The sequence below is a fragment of the Enhydra lutris genome, unplaced genomic scaffold, assembly GCF_002288905.1.
Source record: "Enhydra lutris kenyoni isolate GAN:26980312 unplaced genomic scaffold, ASM228890v2 scaffoldscaffold21, whole genome shotgun sequence".
NCBI lineage: Eukaryota > Metazoa > Chordata > Mammalia > Carnivora > Mustelidae > Enhydra > Enhydra lutris.
Genome location: NW_019154105.1, coordinates 65,049,727 through 65,068,978, shown reverse-complemented (window position 1 = coordinate 65,068,978; position 19,252 = coordinate 65,049,727). Strand labels below are relative to the sequence as shown.

General features: G+C 52.9%; 1 protein-coding gene across 1 annotated transcript in view; it reads left to right on the top strand.

Moving 5' to 3' along the window:
- The first annotated feature begins 762 nt into the window (after positions 1-762).
- Positions 763-19,252, top strand: part of LOC111149174 (protein phosphatase 2 regulatory subunit Bgamma) — a 125,634-nt gene continuing 107,144 nt past the window's right edge. Inside the window, exon 1 of the mRNA XM_022506114.1 lies at positions 763-832. Coding sequence (XP_022361822.1) covers positions 763-832 — 70 coding nt within the window. The remainder of the gene's footprint in view (positions 833-19,252) is intronic.

The following is a 19,252-nucleotide window of genomic DNA, read 5'->3' as shown; positions in this document are numbered from 1 at the left end:
GCTGCCCGCCAGCCCTACCTCTTCTACTCCCTCCGTTATTGGGCATCTCTTCCATAATTCCAGCACCTGGGCGGCCAAGGTGCCCCCCCAAAAGCTCAGCGGACCAGCGCTCCCCCCGCCTCTGCATCCAGGTGACCATCTCCTTCCTCCCTCTCCCGCCCGCACACTCAGGCACCAAAGGTGCCCACCCGCGGGGGCCGGAGCACGGCGGTGCCGCCCCTACCCGGGCGCGGCTCCACCTGCACAGCTCTGGGCGGCCGGCGCGCGGCTGGCTGCGCGGGCCGCGGGGGCGGAGGAGCGGGTGGCGCGAGGGAGGGGCCTGCGGAGCGGCGGCGGCGGCGGCGGCCCCAGCCCGCGCAGCCCGGCTCGGCCCCGGCTCGGTCGGCGCAGCGCCGCGCGGCGTACCCTCCCGCCGCCGCGCAGCCAGGCGCCCGGGCACCAGGCCGCCACCACCACCGCCGCCGCCGCCGCCGCCGCCGGGCGCACGACGCAGCGCGCACCGGCCGGGATGCGCGCCCGGGCCCTGGCCCGCCCCCACCCGCGGCCGCCGCCTGCCAGCCGCGCGCTCGCTTGACCGCGGCTCCCGCCCCGGCCGCCCCGCCCGTCCCAGGCCGCCCCCGGCCGCGATGCCCGCCCCCCGGGGCCCCGGCGGCCCGCCCCTGCTAGGCTGCGGCGGCATGGCCCGCGCGCCCGGCGCGACCTCTGCGGATTGCATCGGTGTGCGGCGGCGGGGCATGCCCAGGGCACCGGGCACGGCCTTCAATGGGCGAGGACACGGACACGCGGAAAATTAACCACAGCTTCCTGCGGGACCACAGCTATGTGACTGAAGGTAACGTACGTGTTGTCTGAGGCCCCCTCCGGCCGGCCGCGGCGTGGGGATGCCGTCGCACCGAATGCCCTCCGAAGGTTTGGACCGCGCGCTGTGTGTCGTGTCCCCCCACCCCACCCTACCCCACCCTGCCCCGGGTCCCGGAGGGAGGGAGCCCGAGGGCGCCGGCCTCCGCTGCCCAGCGCCCTCCTCCGCGCCGCCCTCCGGCAGGCAGCTTTAGGCCCCCAGGCCTGTGTGGCATCCTGAATCGGCCCTGGCCATCATTTGTAAAAAGGCCATTCCTGCGGTTAATCTGGTGAAGAAATCCAGGGAGATGTAGTGGCTTAGAATCCTGGGTTTGCCATTTCAGCCCTGCCCAAAGCCCACAGAATTTTCTAGGCTGCCCACTCCCCAGGGACGAAGAGGGATCCAGGGGGAAAAAAATCCAATGCTAGAACCCCCCCCCCCCCCCGAAGAGGCTCGCTGTCCCGGGGCACTCCCTGTACCTCCAAAGGCAGGGGCCCCTCGTGGGTGGGAGACGGCGGCCGGTTTGGGGTTGGTCTTTTATTCCCGGTGAGTTATACTGAGACAGAAAGAGCTGGCCCCAAACTGTCAGAATTTTCCCCTAAAAGTGGGACATGCCTTCCCAAAGGGGCCCTGCATTTGAAATCCCCCAAACTGGTCCAACAGGCCCAAGCCCAACCCCCACCCGGAGGTGGTAGAATCCCACTGGTCAGCGCTGATGGACCTGTGACTTCCAAGGGTCTCTCTCCTTCAGCTTGCCCAGAGAATGGTGGGGGACAGCTCCCAAACCGCAGCCAGGGGCCTGCGGAGCGAATCCCTGATTGAAGATGGGGTGATCACTAGCCGCGGGGTGTCAGCATGCGGCAGAGGGGACACCTGCGCTGGAGACCTTCCCGGGTTTAGGGACTGGCTGCACCTTCCTTAGGGGCCGATGAACTGGCCGCATAAGTGTTGGTGGGTTGGTAGCAAGAGGTCCCCCGGTGGGTGCCCCCAGTGGGAGGGACCCTGCGCATGGCGTTCCGCGGGGCTGGCGCGCGTGGGTGCCTGTGTCAGGAAACCTTGTGTTGGCTTGGTGGCGGGGAATCGACTCCCGGGTAGTGTCCGCGGTCTAGTGCCTGGCTCTGCCGGAAATGAGGCCGAGCCCAAGCCGGAGTCCCGCGGAGGCCCGGGAGCGCGGGGCCAGCGCGGGGCGGGACCCCTGCGTCCTGTCCCGGAGAGCTGAGGCTTGATGTGTATCCTGGGCGGAGGGACGCTGAGGGGTGGCGCTCCCCGCTCCCGGGAGGAGAACCGCTGAGTCACGCTTTGCTGATGGGGGAAGGGAAAGGGAAGGGGGTAGGGCTGCCTGGCTGGGTGAGGGCTCAGCCCCCAAGCTCGGGCTTTCTGGGGCCCAGGGAGCTGAAAGCGGCCCTTTGTGGGCTGCCTTGGTGAGGGCGAGGTAGAGTCAGCGTGCGTCGGGGTGTTTTTTCTGCGCGCAGGCTGCCGAGCGTAGAGGGTGAGAGGCCTCTGGGTTGTTGGCAGGTGCCCTTGTGGTCTGGCTCTGGCTGAGAGGGGATCTTGGCAGGTCATTCCGGTCTGGCTTTCTGCAGAAAGCCTCTGTTTTCTCATGTCAACCTTGAGTATGGTGGGATGGGATGCAGGACTCTGATTAAAAGTAAAACCCCCTATGCCGGACCCATAGCGGACATTTGCAAACATTAATTCCTTCTTCATCCCACCCCACCGCCCTTCTAGCTTGCTTCCAGAAATTTATTGGCTCTTACCAGAGCAGAGTAAGGGGGAAGTGCATCCTTTGAGAAAGAAGTGATGTTTTTAATTCCTATTCATTCATTCATTCAGCAAATATTTCCCTGCTATGTGCCAGTCACTGTTTTGGCCCTGGGGACTAGACAAAGATGCTGTCCTTGGGCAGCCTGTATTCTAGAAGGGAGCTCTGTGCTATTGAGGGAAAGCCCTTCTCACTAAGTCTCGGTTTCCTCATCTGTAGAATGGGAGTGAGAATACCATCCTGCCTACAAGGTCTTAGGGTTTCTGGGAAGGGCCAGTGGGACGGTGGATGAGGGAGCAGCCTTGGAGCTGTAAATTGTTAACTAGCAGCTGAAGTTTGTTGAACACCTACTGTGTGCCGGGGCCTCACGCAAGATCTCGTGTACATCGCTTCCCAATTTTATAGAAGAAACCGAGGCTTGACCTTGTCCACGTCCCAAACTGAGTGCCTGTATGTGTAGGGCGTAGGGCTTGGGGGCTGCCGTGCAGAGAAGAGTGAGATCAGAAATTCCTGTCCTCGGGGAGAGTAGGGTCTAGGAGAGGGAGCAAGAGCTGTGATTGTCATAATTAGAATTAGATGTGGTTTCTGGCTGCCCTGCATGAAGATGGACTTGCCCAGCACTGCACCTGGCATTTTATGCTCCATCACTGGGTGGGTTACGGATTTGGATGTCACTTAGACTTAGGTTCAAAGCCTGCTTCTGACTCTTCTCATGCTGTGTAATCTTAGACAAGTTATTAAACCTTTCTGAGCCTCACTTTTTCCCTTTGTAAAGGGAGAAATAATCATAACTTATCTCACGTTATTACTGTTGGGATGATCGGTGATTATGCTAATACAGAAAATACCCAGCACAGTGCTTGGTCAGCTGGAGGTATTTAATCAGGGGCACGGGTGTAATTTATACAGTTCCTGGAAGAGCTTGATGAGCAGATAATGGATGCTGAGATTTTGCGAAAGACCCAGGTGTACAAATTCCTGTTCCACCTGGTCATTTGGCCCACAAACACTCACTCACCACACCCCAGTGGCTCTGGTCTACTTCCTGTTCCTTAAGCAGGTCATTTTTTTTTTCCCTTGCCTCACAGCATTTGCACTGGCTGTGTTCTCTATCTAGACTATCCCCCTCCTGCTCTTCTTACCGCTGACTCCTTATCCTTTAGGTTTCGAGTTAAATGTCATCTTTGCCAGTGGGAGTCCTGCTTGAGTGCCTGAATCTCCACTTGTAAAATCTCAAACACTTTGGGAAGAGTTTAGATTTTGTTAGTCATTCACACCTTGGTATGAATTAGAGCAGATTCCTCCACCCCCCTCTACCCCCTTTAACTCTTGGCTCAGCTCAGCTGATAGAGTGTTGTTGTCACCACTAAGCATGGGTGCAGGCCACCCTGGGACATAGAACTTTGAAAGTTTGGGGGGAGGGTGCTGGGGAGAGCAGTACAGTTGAATCTCTCAAGACAGTAGAAGGACCTGGACCCTTGGGAGAGGGATTGCCAGGGGTAAGAGAGTGCCAGCAAGTCTCTGTGGGTTTAGACTTCTCAAGAGCCAGATATGGCCCAGGAAGGAATGCTTCCTGGCTGTGTTCCCTTGCTGTAGCCATGGAGCTCAGCTTTGGGGTGAATGAAGCAGGCGTCTCGAGGCTAGTCTGATTTACAAACCCCTTCCTCCCCTCCAGTCATCAGTGTTTAGGGGTCTGTCTTCTGGGTGTGGCCCTGGGCAGGCAGTGAGGGGCCAGACGCAGGGTTTTGGGGGCTCACACCCCAGGGGAGGTGGCAGTGGTCATTCCCAGGCACCTGAAGGGGAAGGCTCTTGAGGGCATGCTTTCCTGCTAGGACCGCAGTCCCAGCTTTTCTCCCTTGAGCATATCAGCCATGAACCTCTGTCGTACATGCGTTGCGTGCCTCTTGGATCCACAGAAAGACGCCTCTGTTTCCCTGACCCCATATGCTTGCCGTCCTCGCGTGTTGCATGTGATTTCAGAGCCATGGGCGTATCCTCACAGACTGGGTGGTTGAGGAAATGAAGCAGGGACTGGGACAGGGAGTTGTTAGGCTCAGGAGACTGTCATCAGCCTGTCTGAACCCAGCAGCTGGGCAGTTTCTGCAGCATGGAATTGTTCTCGTGTTTTGGACTAGTTGCGTGGGGATCCTGTTGGCCTTCTGCCCAGGCCCAGACCACACTGGGGAGGTGTGCTATTTGTGGGAGCCAAATTTGCCCCCCATGGAGGGTCTTGAGGCTGATCTCCCCAGTAGCCGACCCCTCACCTCACCAAGAGCATCGCAGTTCTCGGCCAGAGATCTGTGGCCATAGGCTGGGCCGGATTAGTCCTGGGGTCGTGCGTCCCTCTTGCAGTGATGGTTCCAGAATGCGCATGGGCTTGAGTGGACAGTAGAGCTTCAGGAAGTCAGTCTCTCTCTTGTGAAGGGACAGGAAAGCCCCCCCCCCCCCCATTGTTGCCCGCAGCCACCTTGAGACCACGAAGGGAGTAAGCCCTAAGGTGACAATGCTTTTGGTGCCCAGGCAGAGCGTGAGTGGCTGCTGGGGTCTCTGTGACTCGCTGATATCCTCCCCCCCTGGATTTCCAGTTTCATGGGCTGGCACATTCCCTTATCGCTTCACACCTTAATCAAGTTTCTGTGACTTGTAGCCAGCTACGACCTCTTTCCTGGTTATCCAGAAGACCAGGAGGCTCCCTTGTCACTCACGGCCAACATCTGAGATCCCCGAAACCAAGAGGTAGTTTGATGTGTTCACTTGCTGTTTGAGGAATCCTCTGTGATGGCTTTCATTGTACTCAAGTCAGAGTTGCCCAGTTCTGGTTTCCCTTTCTCGGCCGTCCCGAGGAAGCATTTCCAGCCTGATGAGAGATCCCAGGATCTGGTGTCAGGAGACCCACATCCCCGGTGGGGTCTGACTCTGGGTTCACCGTCTCGGGTGGGTCACACAATCTCAGAGCCTTAGCATCTTCTCTGGATTGCTGCTTTAGATCACTTGAAACGAGGGACGTAGTGTTGTTTGATATGGTAACATGTCGTGAGCTCCCCACCCTGCTTCGTGGAAGGAACACTGCCCATGAACTCACGGCGTGTAATGACTTGTGTATAAACATGCCCGGCCCAGAGCCCTGGACCCAGTCAGTGCCTAATAATCGTGGTCTGCCAACAATGATGCCTGCTCCTTTGGGGTACAGTTAGAGTAGCCCTAAGAACCATCATCAGACTGGCTAACCCCCCCTGTCCCCACTCCACTGGGAAGTGGAGGCTCAGAGAGGTCCCTTGTGGCTCTGCCCTCAAGCCAGCCCAGAGGGACAGTGGGGAGAGCCAGCATTTGGTTTGGAAAATCAAGCAGTGGACTTTTGGATCTCCACATCTTCCTTCCAGTTAGAAACATCACTTCCAGGAGCAATCCTGAAGTTTCCCAAGGTCATGCTGTCTCCTTTTCAGGGGTGGGGGCAGCGAAGGCAGCTGTAGGGTGTGGGGGCTCACCGCTGGGCGTTCTCCGTTCAGCCACATCACCTCTCTGAGCCTCAGTCTCCTTGCACGGCCTCCTGCCCTGGGTTGTCACATGGCCCTGAGGAGCAAAGGCCACGTGGACTCCAAAGGGCTACCTGTGTGGGGGAGGGCTTCCTGTTGTTACCAGTTTCCCCAAACCACATTGGGCTACACTGTAAGCAACATACTCATTTATTTCTAATCAATCCCAAGGTTAGGGTTGGTGCAGTCATGGGTTAGGCTTTTTCTCATTTTCTTTCTGCAAGATGGGAATCAGATTCTAGTAAAATTTTCCACATCATCTCCTGGTTGTCTTAACGTGTTCCAGCTTTTGGTTTTTATCCTTGAAGCACCAGAGCTAGGGGACCTTTTTGTAAGAGGGGACTGTAGGTCCGGAAGCGTGACTGTGTCACCCCAGGTTTAATGGCCAGGATCGGAGTCGCCATGGGGACGAGAGAGAAAGGACAGTCTCCAGTCTGCGGCACTAAGATGCACATGGTTAACAATTTGTGATAGTTCCTTCCAGTCTTTTTTTAATGCCCACGTCTGTGTTTAATAAAAGCTGTAATTGCTCCATATAAACCGTGTTGAAGGCGATTTTTTAAATGAAACATGAGCTTATAATAGAGTTCTCCAGTGCTTGGCGGGCTTCCTGGTTGTACAACCCGTGCAGTCACGTGGGGCCCGCCACACTCAGGAGGCCTGTTTTTGGTTTCGTACTCTGCCATTGCCATGTTGAAAGTTTTATAATTTTATCTCCAAACCCGCGTTTTGTAAGTGACATCTGATGGGACTGTGGAGTGGGCGCCTGAGCAGAGGTGATGCCTACAACACGTGTTTCGGCTGTTTTGTGTGGCTTCTGTACACACTTAACTTGCGTGCACTTTGAGTGTCGCTGAGCTCCCGCACGGTCTTGCTTGCGCTCTGGGTGGGCGTGCCCACAACCCTGTAGGCAGCAGTGGGAGCACACGGTGTGGAGAAGCCACTCTTTCCCCTGTGAACCAGAACCTGATTTGGACGCAGAAGGGAGAAGGTGACATTCTAAGGAGCTCGAGGGACCAAGGAACCCGGTTGTCATACCCCCTTACCCATGATACGTCCTTGTGTGAGCTGATCACTGATGCTGAGCAGGATGACCCAGCAGGGAAGGGAAGGATGGGACAGCCACAGTCCTTCCCTTTCAACGCCGTTCATCGTTGAGCCAAGGGGAGAGGAGCTGTGTGTGGAATGTGCAAGCACCAAAAAGTGAAGTAAAGCCAGATGGGCTGGTTTGGTGTTGTGTTCTGCTGCCCTGTAAGAGGAAAAGACACGTGCTTATGGAAGCTACCAGTTACGAATTGTGTATTTCAGTGATTCTGCATTCCAGTTAAATACTCTCATATTTGCATTTAAAACTGGAATTGCATAATAGAATGATGAGTGGCAAAATCCATGCTAGTAATTTAGACTTTCTTTTTTTTTTTTTTCCTATTGGCAAGGAGTGGCAAATGACACCATGGCAAGTCACGGGGAAAATGAAAGAGCGTTATTTTTTAGTATCTTTAATAACAGTTTCCCCCTCCTTTTTGAACAGGGTGCTCTGAATTTTCATTGTGCACTGGGCCCTAAAAATGATAGAATTGGCTCTGCTTTGCCATAGGGGACAGGCTGGAATTCCAGGGGGAGAGGACCCTTGGCCCGCTTCCCACCCCTCTTCGCTTGTGTGATTGGTGGAAATGTGAGAGTCTGTCACCCATTGGGCAACTTCTCCCTAGTGGACGGAGTTAAAATATTAAAGGTCGCTCCTCCTCCCCTGCCCATTGGGCCCTCACGGGGTGTGGGGGGGGGGCTGTTCCAAGGAGATGCCCATAGGTCTCTCATTGCAGTTTCCAGCCTTTAGACTTCTCTCTCCCCACAGGTCCAAGGGGAGGGGCAGTAGACTAGGGGTCCCTAGCTCCTCCTACCATTACCATTAATAAGGCAGATTTGATTGCCCTCTTGTCCACCTTCCCTGTGTGATCTCAAGTGCTAGCCGGCGAGGGGGGAGTACCCAACTGGTAACCCCAGCGCTGCCCCCAAACTCCATCCTTACTGGGCTGCACATTGTTCCTGTGATGGGTGTCCCATGGTCCAATTAATCACCCCCTGACGTTGGATAACGAGGTGGCTTTTTTTCTCGTATAACTAACGCCAAGCGAATGAGCCCTTTCTATGAATGAGGACACCCTACTCCCATCCCTCCCTCTAAGTCTGGAATAATTTCTTACGAAAGAACCCTGTGCACGCAATTTTATGTAAAAATTATGAGTGTGTTTAATGTTCTTGACACATATTGCCAAATTATTCTCCAGAGAATTTTTCTGTTTTACCACCTGCTGATCAGCATTTGGTATCCTAATTCATCTGACCTCCACAGATATCATAGACGAAAAATATTTGTTTTAGTTTATGTCTGAATACCAATGAGGTGGGACATTTCTTTTTCCTTTTGTTCAACAGACATTTACTGCTCCCCCTTATAAGCCGGGGGGACATGAGATGCTGGACGTGCAACACTGAGGAGCAAGTTCATTGCTGGCATTCATTCACTCACTCGCTCATTCATTTGTCGGACAGTTATCTCTGGAGCTGCCACTGAGGTCTGGGCACAAAAGAAGCCAGTGTGGCTGGACAGGGAGGGTGCGGGTGGGGTCAGAGCCCGGACAGGAGAGAGCTCAGGCAGAGCCCAGTGTTCGCCAACACTTAAAGGAAGGAGAATGAGAAGTCTGGGGCAGGGTAGAGGTAGTCACCCAGGTAGGAAGAAAACAGGAGGGCTGTGGAGTCCTAGACCTGACAGTGCAGCTAGGAAGGCACAGGGAGGGAAGAAGGATGGATGGCCAGCATTAAATCCTGCCATACCGTCAGGTAGGACAGTATCAGAAAGCGTCCCCAGGCCCCCTGTTCCATGTGTTCACACCCACTTGGCATCCTATCCCCCGGGGCTCTGCTTGGTGATGTCTTTCCACTAGCCCCTGCGGGCTGCAGCTCTCTCTCCCCACTCAGGTCTCCCTGCTGGCACACAGAATAGTTTGCTGTCTGTTCTCTGCTCTCCCCCAGAGCCCCTGCCCCCTGATTCTCCAGTCTCACTGTCTATGGGGCAAAGAATCCAGGTCCTAGAAGGCATGTTTTGAGAGCTCTGTACTCCTGGTTTCATTCTGTGGACAGGAGCCAGGCTGTGTCCTTGAAAGCATGGGGCTGTCTCTCCCAGGGTCTCAGATGCCACTGAGAGAGAGCTGCCCCCCACAGAGTGCCCTGGGGAGTCCTGCTGGTTAAATCAGGCCCTGCAAGAGAGATGCCCCTTTCCGACCACACTGGCAGCCAGCGGCCCTCGTGCAAAATGACCCATGTGGACTTTAGTATTAAATAATTGTAAAACAAATGTAATAACCATTAATATGATTAACCATTTACTGAGTGCATACTATATACCAGGCGTGATGCTAAGTACCTCATCTTATTGGTTCCTGACAAAATCCAGTGTTTTATGTATTCTCCCCATTTTACAAGGGAGAGAGCTGAGGTTTGGGCACTGGCCCTGAGTACCATGCATAAGGGGCAGAGCTGGGGTTTGGACACAGGCTGTCTGCCTGCAGAACCCACACTCCTGACCTCCACCTGTTGTGGAGGGACTAACAGGTCAGGGACGGAAGATCTGTTGAGATCTGATTACTTGCCTGGCTTAGGAGGTGTGGGATTTGAGCCCAGGAGTGCCTGGTGTGGTGCTCAGGCTGAACTTGTGGCAACGAATGCATCTGGCATGTCCATGTGTGTGGTTAAAGGCAATTGAGATGGGCCAGGAGCAGGAGGGATCCCCTCCCCTGCACGGGGGGTGGACGTGGGGGGCTGGATACAGCTCTGCAGAGGACAGGTGCTTTGGCACTGAAGGGAGTGGCATTCTCCAGGTCAGGAAGTGATGCCCTTTGGGACATGGCATTTGAGTACATTCCAGGCACGAAGAATAGCGTGTGCGAAGTGACATATTCTTTTTTTTCTTTTTTTAAGATTCTATTTATTTATTTGACTGAGAGAGAGAGAGATCACAAGCAGGTAGAGCAGCAGGCAGAGAGAGAGGGGAAGCAGGCTCCCCACTGAGCAGAGAGCCTGATGTGGGGCTCGATCCCAGGACCCTCGAGACCATGACCTGAGCCGAACGCAGAGGCTTAACCCACTGAGCCACCCGCGTGCCCCATGAAGTGACATATTCTTGTCTCTTGACAATGTCCAGGGTCCTTGGCCTGAGCCTAGGAAGCAGTTGCCAGGCAGCTTGGGGTGAAGTGCCCACCTGGGTGGGAGCCACTGCGCTGTCCAGGATGGGCCCTGCCTCCTTGTACAGTAGAAGCTATTGTCCTCCACAGTCCTGGGCTGAATGGCCCATTGAGGCAGGACAAAGACAGCTCAGAGGTCCCAGCTGCCCCAAGCAGGGATAGGATCACCAGCTCAGGCCTGGGGCTTCCTCTGGGCCTGCCTGGCCTCCTGCCTTCCTCCGCCCTGAGGAGATGGTGGCCTTGACACCTGAGTCAGCCAGTGCTGGGGCCTGGGTCCCTGGGGCCTGAGCTCTGGTCCTGGTCCAGCTGGCGGGTGCTTCCGCCTCAGAACCTGGTTCCCCACCTGTGAGACCTTCTGTGAGTACTGGGTAAAATCTCTGTATACAGACATAAATCTCCATAAAAGGCAGTTATTTATATTATCAGATGAGCTTTTGGCTTTTTTTTTTTTTTCAATTTCTAAAAGGTTTTATTTTTTTTAATTTTTTAATTTTTTAAAGATTTTATTTATTCATTTGGCAGAGAGAGATCACAAGTAGGTAGAGAGAGAGGGGGAAGCAGGCTCCCTGCCAAGCAGACAGCCTAATGTGGGACTCGATCCCAGGACCCTGAGATCATGACCTGAGCCAAAGGCAGAGGCTTAACCCACTGAGCCACCCAGGCGCCCCAGTTTCAAAAAGGTTTTAAGGAAACTTCCAAGTACGTACAGAGGTAGAGGAAATTGGATCTGGAATTGCTCCTCTCCCGTGGCCTTGCTCCAGCCGCTCTGAAGATTGCACCATGCCCCCTTCGCTGACTTTCCTCTCTTTCTGGCTGAAGAATTTTTTAGGCCAATTCAGTCCTCTGGTCATCTCCCCACTCCCTCAGCAGGCCAGGGCACATCTTGCCTGCCCAAGTGCCACCACCAGCCCTACCAGAATGAGTACTCATGCCTTCCCATCCGAATACTCAGTCATCCTGGCAAGGTCCCTACTTGTCTCACAAATGCCTTTTTCTAGTTATTGGGTTTGAACTAGGATCCCGAGTCCTGCACCTGAATGAGGGTGTTCTGTCTCTTAGGCCTTTCCTGTTTGAGACCAGTCCTGTATCCCATTTCCAGATCACTGAGTGTGGAAGACATTCGTTACTCTTCTGGAAAGATTACAGTTTTACCCCCCAGACTGTGTCTGGCTCCCAGTTGACTGATGGGTCTGGAAGGCTGATGGGCAGTTGCCTGTATCCTAGGAGTCAGCCCTGGGGCATGCCCCTATCTCCCTCCAGGGTCTTCCTCACCCTTCATCAGCTGGGAGAACCTGGTCACATTGCTCAGGGGGTTTAAGTGTCTTCAGTAAGACCTGGTCAGATGGCAGATTCATGAGCAAGAACAGTGGTTTCTGTTGGAAGCCACTGAGTTTTGAGATTTATTACATAGCAGTGGAAAACTGGAATAGTCCTGGATTCCCAGATTGAATTCCTAGTTGTGCCCAGCTCCTGCTCCTTCTGGGATGCCTTATCTAGCTATGGTGCTCTCCTTGATTCTGTAGCTCTTCCAGAACCTTTCAGGGACTTCCTTCTTATGTGTGTTTGCCTCTGTCATTTCTGTTCCTTATAACCAAAGAACCCTCATTCCTAGTCCCAGCCAGGACAGTGACTCAGCTCAGGTCATAAGACAGGACTGGTAGCCAGGCCTTTCTGAAACCTAGGACCCAGAGTCCTGCTCCATGAAACGTCAGTAGATACAGATATCGGATACATCTTCTTCGTCTTTCACAGCTCAGCACTTGTCACCCACCGGGTGCTGGGTAAGAAAGTGTCTGAGTGACCCAGTGAATAAAAGCCACCCTTCTGCCTAGCCACATCCCCTGAGCACATAGTCTTCTCTTTACAAAGTTCAGATAGGTACAGATTTCAGTGCCCATGTTCCTGTTAAATCACTCCAGACCCATAGCCACACGGATCAGACTTGAGCTACCATGGCGCGGTGACCATGAGGAAATGCATAAAGCAAAAACGTTGCCACTACCTTTTCAGTGTGCAGATCACTCAGTAAATAACAGGTGCATGTTGTGGACCACAACCCGGTCACTTCTTTCGGCGTCTATTGTTGGCTGGTCGCCACATATCTGTTAGTTCACAGACAGCAAAGCACATGGCAGCATCACCTCCTTGTCTCCCCTGAGAAACCCATGCGATGCTTTACGCAAATGGCAAATCAAAAAGAGGGAATTGGCCAACAGATAGCGGTCAGCAGGGGAGTGAAGGTGACCTGGCTAGAGCAAAAATAGGGATGTGGGGAAGGTGGGTGGAGTTAGAGAGGAAATTGCCAACTGGACTCTCACATGCAGCCAGGTACACAGAATGCGGGAGAACTTACTGACTCTAGAAGATGTTTCCTGGTGTTGGAAGCACATGGGGTAAAATCATAGGAGTTGAACTGAGCTTGGGAGGACGGGTCTCCAAGGCACAGGCAAGGTGCCAGCAGTTGGGTGGTCAATGGAAGCAGCACTGTCCAAATGCCTCCCCCATGCATTTGTTATTACAAAGAAATAAAAACACTTGAATTCTTGATATTTCTGAGGTTTTAAAATTACCATACTAAATACTGGTTTCACTATTTTTTTAATTTCTCTATACACTTAAAACTGTCAGTAAGAGAATTTTTTAAGACTTAAAGATTTTTTTTAAGTCACTGAACATTGGGGTGCCTTGGGGTGCCATCGGTTGAGCGTCTGACTCTTTTGTTTTTGACTCAGGTCATGATCTCGGGGTGGTTGAGTTTCAGCCCCATGTCAGGCTTTTCGCTCAGCATGGAGTCTGCTTGAGATTCTCTTTCTCTCTCTCTCCTTTTCCCTCTGCCTCTCCCCTGTGCTTCCAAACACACACTCTCCCCCCTCCACCCAAATAAATAAATAAATAAAATTAAAAAAAAATAAAGTCATAAGGTATATGTAATTTCCACATTGATTATTAAGATCACTTTGAATGGGGCACCTGGGTGGCTCAGTGGATTAAGCTGCTGCCTTCGGTTCAGGTTATGATCTCAGGGTCCTGGGATCGAGCCCCGCCTCGGGCTTTCTGCTCAGCAGGGAGCCTGCTTCCCCCTCTCTCTCTGTCTCTCTGCCACTTGTGATCTCTCTCTCTGTCAAATAAATAAATAAAATCTTTAAAAAAAAAAAGACCACTTTGAATGATTTGGGCGTGCACCATCAGTTTTGTTGTCCCCCAAACCGAGAACTTCCTGTTTTCATTCTGAATGAGTGGTATACCACATTGCCCCTCCACAGTGATGTTCTAAGCCCTGGCTGAAGGAGTGCAGTCAGTAGTCTCCTTATTGAAGGCAGCGACTCAAGAATATTAAATAATGCAAATCCCTTGCTGTGGCAATGGTCACGCAGCCCGTGGATCACTGTGAGTGGGACACACGCCTTCCCTCCACGGCACTCATCACGCAGACCTCCAGCTAGCCCGTCTGCTTCGCGAACAATCCATCACAGAATGAACTGGCTGGGGGAGTCAGAAACTGAATAATTGTGGCTCCTCCACCAGCTTTCAACGTGAAAGATGATAAAAACAACCCAGAATAGTTTATAGCCCCAAGGAGAGGTAAGGCTCTTTATTGAAGCTGTGAAAATATAATCCATCATCGTAATGTATCCCATATCGTCAGACTGTGGGAGCTGAGTTTCATGTATGTTAAGATGCTGCTCGCAAGAAGATATTAATTCTAGTTTTCTATTTTATCTCATTACAGAAACATGCAAAAATGCAGGAAGTAGAATGGGGGGGATATCTTGATGTTACTGCCCCAGAAACGTTCCAGTTTTACTGTATTTCCCTGTTTACCCTTCCCCTATAGATGGCCATATAAATACAGTTTGTATCTTTTAAAATATTTAACATCCTGGGTGCCTGGGTGGCTCAGTCGGTTAAGCAACTGCCTTCAGCTCAGGTCATGATGCCAGAGCACTGGGATCGAGTCCCGCATAGGGCTCCCAGCTCCACGGGGAGTCTGCTTCTCCCTCTGACCTTCTCCTCTCTCATGCTCTCTCTCAGTGTCTCTCTCTAAAATAAATAAACAAAATCTTAAAAAAAAATATTTAACATCCTGAAACATTTCCCTATGTTGTCATAATTTCCGAGTAAATAATTTTTAATGGCTGTATGATAGCCCATCACATACATATAATTATTCACCCAATAACTAGGTATGGATCCATTCATTAGACTGGGGTGGATGCCTGCAGTGGGGGTGTGGGTGGGTGGGGAGTGGGTGTGGGAAGGAGGGATTGGGCCCAGCCCCTCCCTGGAGACGGTCTGGAACCAGGGAGACATAAACAGATGGTGGTGATACAGCGTGCTGGGTGCTGAGAGACAGTGGGATGCCATAGCTGGGACCCCATGGCAGCGTGGGGGCAGGGCTGAGTCAAGAGCTAAGGCCATCAGAAAGGATGAATATCCAACTTTTGTAGCACCATGGACGGGACTGGAGGGGATTATGCTGAGTGAAGTAAGTCAAGCAGAGAGAGTCAATTATCATATGGTTTCACTTATTTGTGGAGCATAAGAAATAACACGGAGGACATGGAGAGATGGAGAGGAGAAGGGAGTTGAGGGAAATTGGAGGGGGAGATGAACCATGAGAGACTATGGACTCTGAGAAACAATCTGAGGGTTTTGAAGGGGTGGGGGGTGGGAAGTAAGTTGGGGAGCCAGGTGGTGGGTATTATGGAGGGCATGCATTGCATGGAGCACTGGGTATGGTGCAAAAACAATGAATTCTGTTACACTGAAAAGAAAAAAAAAAAAAAAAGCTAAGGAGCAGCCAGTAGGGAGTGGGGGAGAAGCTGTTCCCAGTACTCAGATGTTATGGCAGAAGCAGATCGGTGAGAACAAGCATGGCCCTAGGGTTGCTGGAGCATTAACTTTTGGGGTCTTGGAGCCCCAGGGCTGGCCTGGTTCATGAGAAGACAGACCAGACTGCTGTTGGGAAAGGGCCCTTGGTCATCTGTCCGGGCACAGGAGGAAGAGGAGCAAGACCGGCCAGAGATCTCCGGGGGTTTGGAGAGTGAAGTGGGACTGGAGGGGGTGGGGTGGGGAATGAAGATCAGAGTGGGGTGTGAGCACCTCCAGGAAAGGTGAGAAAGTTCCCCCCACTCCCACTGCAGTGAGGCTCCTGGGGTGGGCAGGGGAGGGGAGTAGAGGTGAGTGTTGCACAAAGGGGAGGTAGGCTGGAAGGGTTTAGTGGCTTGCCCTGTAGAGGGAGAAGGGTTGAGCCTCCTTCCATGATCTGTCCATACAAGAGTGCTCCTGAGGCTGGCAGCACTGGGGGCAGTGAGGGGAGGGTGGAGAAACGGCCCCACTCCTGGACACTGGCATCCCAGCTTTGGGTGCTGGAAAGTGAGATGTGAGATCATCCTCATCAGTGCCTTCCCGTATTTCAGGATATTCTTGTCTCTGGGTATCTGGGAATGCAATTTCTTGGTGAAAGGATAGGAGAGTTCTTAGGGGCTTGAATAAAGACGGGACTCTCATGTTGTCACTAAAACAAAAATAAAATTCATCAAAAATTTTTGTTTGGGTGATCTTCAAAAGTATAAGTCCATGGGTATCCTGCAGCTCTGGCCAAACCGTAGATTAGAGTGAAACCATCAGTCTGTGTCTCTCCTGCTTAAGGAAAAAGAGGGTCGATTTCAGCTGTGGTGCCTGGTGACTTATGACTGTTTCACGGTCTCTTGATGTGTGTCTGATGGTGATGGGCTTCGGCTGTGCAGGGAGGACTCATGCTGCGAACCTTTCTCTGCGTCTACAACTCTCTTGGCTTCGTGGGCGAATGACCATGGCGGGCGGTGAGGATGACAGGCGAAGCTATCACTTCTTGACTGTTATGGTGTCACGTGTCGTGGTGACATCGTACCCACCCTCGGGGGTGGTGGGAGTGACTCCCTTTTGTGTATCAGGAATTGGAGCCCCCGGAAAAGTCAGGTAGGACGCCTAGAGTCTCACAGTGGGTGTTATGTTAACTATATGCCTTGACAAACCATTCTAAATCTTAGTGACAACCATTTTATCATGTCCTCTGGATTCTGTGGATCAGGAATTTGGGCAGGGCTTGGCTGGGCGAATTGGCTCTGCATGGCCATTGCTGAGTCCCCCCTTCTAAGCCAGTGGGTGGGCTGGTCCGTAGGGGGTTTCACACACATGCGTGGTGGGGATGGCTGGGATGGTGCTCTCCCCTGGGACCGTCAACAGAGCCCCTCCAGCATGGCAGTCCCAAGGCGGATGGACTCCTTCAGGGGCAGCTGGCTTTCTCAGATCAGGTGTCCTAAGAAGCAGGTGGGAGACTTGACTTCCTGACCTCCTTGGAGTCTCCTTCATCAGTCCTGTGGCTTTAGTTCAGTTGAGTCACTGGCCAGGCCAGGTTCCAGGGGAGGTAGAGTCTGCCTTTGGACATGGGAAAGGCCAGGTCCACCGTGGAAGAGCAGATGGGATGGGAGACAGTGCCGTAGCCCTCGTTGGGAAACCGTCTGCTGTAGATGGCTGTCCGAGCCAAGCTCTGCGCTGGGTCTGACCTTGGAGCGGCTGCATCTCCAGCCGGGGAGCAACATTCTCCCTTGCCGTCCTGACCGGCCTGCAGAAACGGAGGCCTCTTCCACGTACCATTTCCCTAATCAGAAGTAAAAAATCATCCTGTACTTTTGCCAGTCTAAATACGGAGTTCATGGTGATGGGGATGAACCTTGAGGCCAGTATGCTAAGTGAAGTAAGGCAGACAGGGAAGGACAAATGCCATAAGATCTCACTTACATGTGAAATCGACAAAGGCCAAAGGCATGGAAACAGAGACGGGGATGGTGGTTGCCAGGGGCTGGGGGTGGGGGAAATGGGGAGATGCTGGTCAAAGGGTACAAGCTTCCAGTTACAAGATGAAGCAGCTGTGGGATCGAATGTCCAGCAGGGTGATGATAGTTAATAGTACTGTCTTACATACTTGAAAGTTGCTAAGAGAGTAGATCTTAAATATTCTCATTGTAAAGGAGAAATGGCAGTCACGTGATGTGGTGGAGAGCTCGGCTAATGCTATGGTGGTAATCATTTTACAGCATTTGAGCAGATCAAATCAACACCTTAAACTCACACACCTTAAACTTACCCAGTGTTGCACGTAATTGTATCTCCGTGAAGCTGGAAACAAATAAATACAGAAAACAAGAGGTGAATACAAGCTTTCTTTAGGAGGTAGATTTCCCACAGACCTGTCACTCCCTGTGTGTCCCAGGCAGAAGTTGTTAACGCAGAGGAGGGTGGGATTGGGGGCAGCGGGAGTCGCCCCCGCCCCTCCCCCTCTGCAGGTGCACTGCGTTGTGTGCCCACATCAGGGAAGGTGGCTTTGGGTGGAGCGGTGCTTTCTTTCTTAGCAGGGCCCCTGCGGTGGGGGAGGAATGCCGAAGAGAAACAGGTGTGCTGGCTGGTTTTCTGCTTGGCTTGACTCTAAGGACACACTGACCTCATGGATCACCCTATTTGCTCAGCCTCATGGAAGCAGTTTTATTGGAAACCATTATGGCGTGGTGGCCCGGGCCGAGACACAGTGTACGTGGCATCCGCCCCCCAGGCAATGGATGCCATGCCCTGAGTGAATGTGGTGGAGGCGGAAGGGAGCTGCCTTGACATTCAGTGAGAGCCCCTGTGTGCCTGCAGGGCGGGGTGGGCATTGTCCGGGCATTGTTCCTGAGGCAGATGTCATCATTGTCCCCATTCAGCAGACGGGAGCTCAGGGAGATGAAGGGACCAGAGTCTCACTGCTAGGACTCTCTTTAGCCTGTCTGCCCCTCTCCCCCCAACCCTCTGGCTCCCTCCTCCACCAGGCTGCTCCTTTGCCAGAGACAGGAACACCTTTGGGTCTTGCTCCCAATGAGAGGTGAGCCTTGAGTGCCAGGCAATGACCTTTCTCCTCCAGATCCTGTCCTCTGGGGCAGGGGAGCATTGGGGTGCAATAGAGGCTCCCCTGGGTCTCTGGGCTCAGAGTAAGAGTGTGTGTGTGGGTGGGGTTCCCTTTCCTTTGGGTATTAGCAAAGCTAATGGAAAGAGCCTCTGTCCACCAGGGATTATGCAGGTTACAGAATAGGCAGGTGCCTTGGGTTTGGCCAAAGCAGATGGGCTCAGCCTATGCCCTCAGGACCCCTGGCCAGGCTGTGGCTCTGGTGGCCCAGTGGGTATTCATGCCTTTAATTAACAAAACGAAACAAAACACAAAAATACAGCTTTTTTGAGATGCAGTTGACATATTGTTGCAATTCACCCATTTAAAGTCTACAATGCAACGGTGTTTGGTATATTACATGATTGATTTTTCAAAAATCGAGGCAGAGTACACATAACATAAAATTTGCCCTGTTAACCCTTTTTCAGTGTACAGATGCCTCTAATCACATCCACAGTGTTGTGCAACCATCATCACTGTGTATTTCCAAAACCCCGTAATTACTCCAAGCAGAAGATCTGGACCCATTAAGCAACAGCCCTCCCTCCCCCGCTGCTGCCTGCCTGCCTCTCTTAGGGACCTCGTGTAAATACAGTCACACACTGCATGTCTTCTGTGCCTGGCTTGGTTCCCTGGGCATACGCCATCCAGATACATCCGTGTCGGAGCAGCTGGGAATGAGCCTCAGGGTCGCTGGGACAGAACCAAGCCGCACAAGTGGTCTTGGTATTGCGCACGTGGGTGAGGCGGGGAGAAACCCGGCCACAGCACCCCTCCTCCAACATTTGCTGGTGCCTGGGTGACACGTGGTGGGCCTGTCCTCTCTCCAGCCAGCGGGCACCTGCCTTATCTTCTTTGCATCAAGAGGTAGGAGTGATTCTCCGCATTTTACAGCTGAGGAAACAGAGGGCCCTGGGA